This window comes from Mytilus edulis, chromosome 4, assembly GCF_963676685.1.
Source record: "Mytilus edulis chromosome 4, xbMytEdul2.2, whole genome shotgun sequence".
NCBI lineage: Eukaryota > Metazoa > Mollusca > Bivalvia > Mytilida > Mytilidae > Mytilus > Mytilus edulis.
The window spans coordinates 67107291-67113650 of record NC_092347.1 but is presented as its reverse complement, the minus strand read 5'-3'; the positions used below and the strand labels follow the sequence as shown (position 1 = coordinate 67113650).

General features: G+C 31.4%; 1 protein-coding gene across 1 annotated transcript; it reads right to left on the bottom strand.

Annotated features, from left to right (window-relative positions):
- Positions 1-1977: 1977 nt before the first annotated feature.
- Positions 1978-5148, bottom strand: LOC139521490 (leucine-rich repeat and death domain-containing protein 1-like). The gene has a single exon (XM_071314965.1). It carries the CDS (start codon positions 5146-5148, stop codon positions 1978-1980), a length of 3171 nt encoding a protein of 1056 aa, XP_071171066.1.
- Positions 5149-6360: the final 1212 nt, after the last annotated feature.

Sequence of the window (6360 nt, the reverse complement as noted above, 5' to 3'; positions counted from 1 at the left end):
ATTTCAACATCGGTGATATTAGTCAAATATCTACAATCATGAAGTATTTATGCTAGAAGGTTCCTTATTATACCAATAAAGTGAACATACAATATCAAAATAAAACATACATTTATTATTAGAACAATACAAAATATGAAATAAAACATTAAACGAATATAAACAAAACTAATAATTTAGATGTTAGCTAACACTGGAAATGGAATCTATGCAATATATTCGTAATGTAGTTTACAATAATAGACATTGTAAAATAATTATGATTAAATGAAAGAACAATGCTGGTTTTTGTTTTCCAAGAAGTTTTTCATTATTATGAATAGCTGCTTTAATTTTGGCAGCAAAATCTTAGAGCTTTGACGTATTGATCTGTGAAAAATATATTTGTCACAAGTCGTGGAAATATTATTTCAACAATAAGACTGATTTACATGAAATTGTACAATTAGTTTACAGAAAATAAACGTTTAAAAAAAAAAAAATGTCAACGTCAAAAACACTTTAAGTGAACAAGATTTAATAAACAAGCAGGATATATAAAGGAGTTAAGGTAAAATTTGGTAAAAACACATTTAGTTTGCAAACAGAATATCAAAAAGGAGTAGGCATTTCCACAATAAATAGTTTTATATGAAAGTTAATATTTATTTTGCTTATTATATGATATATTATTTTGTATAAAACAGGGTGACAGTGGGTGCCCTTTGACTTGCAAAAACTCTGCTGCTGACTTGATACAAGCTGGAACAGCCTGGTTTGCGAGTCGGTCAAGTCCAAGAAACTATCCTGGTGTATTTACTCAAGTGCCCTCATTCCTACCTTAGATTAATAACATCGTTTGACAGTAAATTTTGAATTGAAGAGATTATTGAATGAACAAATATATGTTTTAGTCAATTATATGAATATGTATTTAGAAAGGGATGACTTTGTATCAAAACTAAACATCTTAAAGAAATTATAGGATACTAATCTTAATAAGATGAACAATACCTGTATTTCAATCATATCGGCAAATATTGGATATCCAATACCTCCAAATTATTAAAAGCCCTAATCTGCAAATAAGATAAAAGTAGGACCCTTAAAGTAGCTGCATACAAATATGCAACGAGATGATAATTGTTCAACTTTAAAAGAAATAAAATAACCCATTGTATTTTTTTTGGCAAATAAAAATGGCTACCGGACAATATTTCGTCAAGATTTCCAGTCGACACTATTCACATGAATTTGGTGATATTATAACAAATAACAGATCCCAAATCAATTTGCTGTGCATGACAAAAGATTTTTCTTGCCCATGTTTTTTTTTACATTTTTGGAAAAATTCAAAAACTGCACAATGTTGACTGATTTCTCCGTTATATTTTTTTCAAAAGATATGTAGGGTACATGAGCGCAGTCCTGTACCGAATGTTTTATATATTGAAATTACAACTGCATAAATGAAAAATAATGATAAGGCCTTGAGCATTTCACATATAGTTATTTCAAGTTTAAATTTAGATGTGATTTAAACCCAAAAGTTAAAATATGAATTTATATCAACGACAAACATCAGAAAACAAAAAAAAAATCAAAAAAATCAAGGAAGGCCTATGGACTAAAATACAGAAACACCTACTGGCTTGTAATTTAACAGTAGGTTGATTTTGTTCATTTTAGAAACATTTTGAAAATGATTTCTGCTGGAAAATCATGCTATAATTTGTGTCTTTTTATAGCTGCATTGTATCTTAATAGTGTGCGTTGTTAATTGTTTCTTTTGGCGTTTTGGTCAATGATAAAGACACGAAAAAAACTTTCATATTTTGACTTCTTGGTAGCTAATGTCCCTTTACAATAGAGAGATCTATTAATAATCCTGTGCATTTGAAATGATTTCATATAGGCTTTTAACATTATCATACAATAATTTTACCGTTAATCGTCTATTCCATATCATTATAATGTATGATCTATTGTTTGAATTGCTTAAGTTCTTACATTACCAATGTTCAAGTTTTCGTAAGTTTCTTTGCCAGTGTTGTAGCAATTTTCTGAAAGTTCGTCATAGACTTCTGCTTGCTGATCGCATGTACCACGTCTATAAGATGACATTTCATATTCATTTGGCACATATGCGTTATTATCAAATCGATTTGAGTTTGCTTCATTTACCGACTTAGTTCTTGTGCGTTTAATAAACACAAATATAAAAATGCTTCCAAATATATTCACTAAAACACTAAGGACAAGAGCGGTACTGGTTCCGTAAACAGCTCCGTTATTTGAATCTGTTTCCGACACAGATCTCGATTTAATATAAGTAGAAATTACATCTAGACAACGTTTGAATGTTCTTTCTTCGAGAAATGCATATACACATAAACGATCAACATTTAAACTGGATGGTAAGACGAAACAATAAGTCTGACCGGTTCCATTGATCAAAATCTCTTTTACCACTATCTGTTCACGATAGGCCATCAGTCTTAGACTCTTTTGATTTTTCGGCCCAATACGTTTCCAACTAACCAAACGATTTTCGTCATCTTCTGACACAGATATTTTGACATCGAAATAGTCATCATTTAAACATCTAAGTTTGGTTTCTTTGTAGATATAAATAGGAACATTTCCAACGCAGTTATCTGCAGGAAAGCAGGATACTAAATGTCCTTCAAATTCAGGTGGAAATGAACATCTCCCTTGTGTTTTTAAAGTACTATTTCGTAAAAATTGTACGCTACAGTCACAATATATTAGATTATCTTTCAATTCTAGGCTTGGAACAGGTCCCAGCAAGCCGATCGATGTTGATGGATTAGAGGCGAGGTCATTACCAGTTAATATTAGTGAATTTAAAGAATTTATCATTCCATCAATGTCTGATTGCTTTATATTTATTATTTCATTGTAGCTTATATCAAGTGTTGTTAAGTAATGTAACTTTTGCACGGCTTTAGGAAAGTTTTTAAGCCTATTTCCTCTAAGATTTAAAGTCCTTAACGATGACATATTTGTGAATGCTTTTTCACTTATATATTGTATCAAGTTCCATTCTAAGTCTAGTTTGCTTATACTTACTGTCGGCAATGTCTTGGATATCGTCGTAATGATGTTATGACCAAGGTATGTGTGATATCCGTAACGACAGGAATTATCAGGTATGTCTCTTAATTGGTTGTACGTAAGATCTAATATTTGTAACTGACCTTCATTTTGTAGACAATTACAGTACTCTTCCAGATCATTGTTTGATACATTCAGGTTTTGTACTTGTAAATATGAATTATCATTGTTAAATATTACAATTTTCGCCAGATCGAGTATATGTATTCTATTTAAACTTAAATCTACCGATACGTAAATTGAACTTCCTCTTGATCCTCCAACAACATCAATCAAAGTAAGACTGTCATTGACTCTATCTATAGAATTATTCATATATTTAAGATAAATGTATTGATAATGATATGTGGGGTCAGTCCTTTTGATAGTTATCTTTCCAATTTTGATTATTTGATTATGTTCTATATTGAGCGTAAAATGATAGGGATTTGTTATAATTTCTAACCCATTAAACACTTCTAGAAAATTTTCTGAGAAATCAAAAACATGAGCACTATATCTGGATAAAGTCGCATATCTTATGAATGAAAGTTCTCTTATCTGCGAGTTTTTCAAGTAAAGCGATGTAACGTGTGATATTGTCTTAGTATACTTCGACATAAACAAGTCAACATTTGTTTCATTCATTATACTACCTGAAAATGAAACAATGTTTAAGTCTTTTGTGTGTAGTTCGCAAGGCATATCTTCGGTTGCATTATAGTTCTTGTTGTTATCCAAGTATAAAACAATGTTACTACTCTTTCTAATGTAACAGACAAAGGCTAGTGGAATACAGTTCCCTCTCAGACTGAATGTACTCACTGTTGTAAGCTGTAAATTTGTAAAGTCGTAATGTTCTGATCTATTGCACAAAAAATTTATATTATCCATATCTATTTGTGTTGCATCTTTCATCGTAGTCGTCAAATGTTTTAACACATTCGTTGTCATTAAAGGATTATTTGAAATGATGTAACGTTTCGCTTTCGGTAAAGTTGTAGGTAAAGTAACAAGGCGGTTACTAGAAATATTTAAACTCTCAATTTCTTTGTCGTTCGTTTTAAAATGAATGGCTGTTAATTCATTCTGACCTAGATTCAGTGTAAATCTTGTACAAGTTGTTGGAATATCAAGCTTGATATTATCCATCCTGTTATTTGAGATGTCAATTGTACAGTCATAATTACTCCCAAAAGTCTTTGTATCATCAATTACGTTTGAGGGAAAATTGAGCAATGTGTTTGAATTCAGCAAAACGTTGCGCATTGTTCCTGACCGCAGTAAAACATCTGCAAATGATGTTATGTAATTATTAGATAAATCTAGTTCATATAAAGCGGACAATCTATTTAGCACAGATGGCCTTACTGTGTGAAGCTTATTTTGCTTAAGTTTTAATGTTTTCAGCGATGCTACACCTTCTAAAACATTCCAGACATCGTCATTAAGAGCATTATAGGAAAGATCTAAATACACCAGGTTTGAGTGTGAACTATGAAAAATGCCATGATTTATTTCTGAAATTTGGTTTTCCTTCCCATGAAGATACGAAATACGGTTAACACCAGATATATTAAGATAGGAAATCTTGTTGTAATCAAGAAGAATTTGTATATCATTGTAGTTGTTGATATTAGAAATACTAAAGTTACTTATCTTATTTCGTCTTAGTGTGATATACTTTAAAGAATTCAATTCCAGATCAATTATGTTTACAGATTCTATGTTCTGATAAGAGAAGTATATAGTTTCAAGTCGGTTCATATTTTTCAGAGCACATGATGGAAACTCTCGAAATAAGTTTCCTTGCATATCTAAAGTGTTGAGCGAACTCTTCAGCGGCTGGAAAATATCGCACTTCAAATCTTCTAAACCTATATTATACATGGAAAGATATTTTATACCACTTGCCCAATTGAATAATCCAACTGGTATGGTTTTTAATGACCATTGTAAGCCATTACCGTTCCTAAAACTTAATCGCTCAACATTTGGCAGATTCCATCCATACATCTGAACAAATGATGGTATAACAGGATAACAATACATATTGGTACTTCCAGAGCATCGAATCGGAATTTCGTTTCCAATTGTTACATTAACCAATCCATAAAAGAAGAGAACACATAGTATTTGTGCAATGAAGAAGGCCATTTTTGTTTCTTTTAAAAAGTGCAGTCTTCCGGGTTACAAAAATAAACATGCATTCAATACTGTATGTTCTGATTACAAAGATAGCCTTTTAAAATGTTTTTTTGAATTGAAAGAATTCTACTGAAGCGTGAATTAGACATTTCCTTCATAACTGAAGATATGCAAATCAAAATTTCATGTGATTATTAACAATATTTTAATTCTAAAATATTTTTTTTTTAGTTTATCCGGTTATATCGGTAAACGAACCGAAATTTTTTTACATGGATAAAAAATGTGCCTTACAAAGCTAAAAAGGTAAAATATATATTATAGCAGATAGGAGCTTGATAATACAAAAGCACACCATAAAGGAAATTAGAAAAGAAATTAACCAAAATAGCTATCTAGAGACTACTGGCGTATAAGCTTCAAAGGGCTAATATCATATGAAAAACACCAACAAAACAAGAATGTGAATGAAAAAGATAATTGCACCGACATCCAATTCTCAGATACCCCCATTGTCATATACACTAAAGGAGAAATAAAAGACTGTCGGAATCTGACGAAAGGATACCACATTATACTAGTAACGTAATTATATAGACCTCTTTTTTAATGTTTAAAAAACAACAAATAAACAAACATTCGAGTAGTCGATAGGTGACAAAAAAAAATTGATTGATTGTTGATGTTTAAACGCCACTTTTAAGCACCACATTTCGGCTATTTAGTGGCGGCCAGTTTTTATTGGTGGAGGTTGGTGGAGTGCCCGGAGAAGACCACCGACCTTCGATATTAAAACTGACAATCCTATCCAATTAAGATTGGAGTCGAGTGCACCCGCACGGGCGGGGTTCGAACTCACAACCTCAGTGTTGACTAGTTTGTGATTACAGTAGTAGAACTACTAAAACCACTTGACAATCGAGGCGCCCGTGTCAAATAGAAATGTTGTCCTAAAAACACATATACATTTTGTGACAAGTGTACGTCCACATTAAAACGTAGCACCATGTTTTTTTCAATCTGATGGCAACGTGAACGGATTTTATTTCAGATGATTATTAAGTGCTTATGTATAAGTAGAAAAAAGAAACAAAACAGCTTATAATATGTTGATAT

Excerpts from the sequence above, each read along its gene's own strand:
- LOC139521490 (XM_071314965.1), bottom strand. The coding sequence starts at position 5,148 with ATGTATTGTTATCCTGTTATACCATCATTTGTTCAGATGTATGGATGG.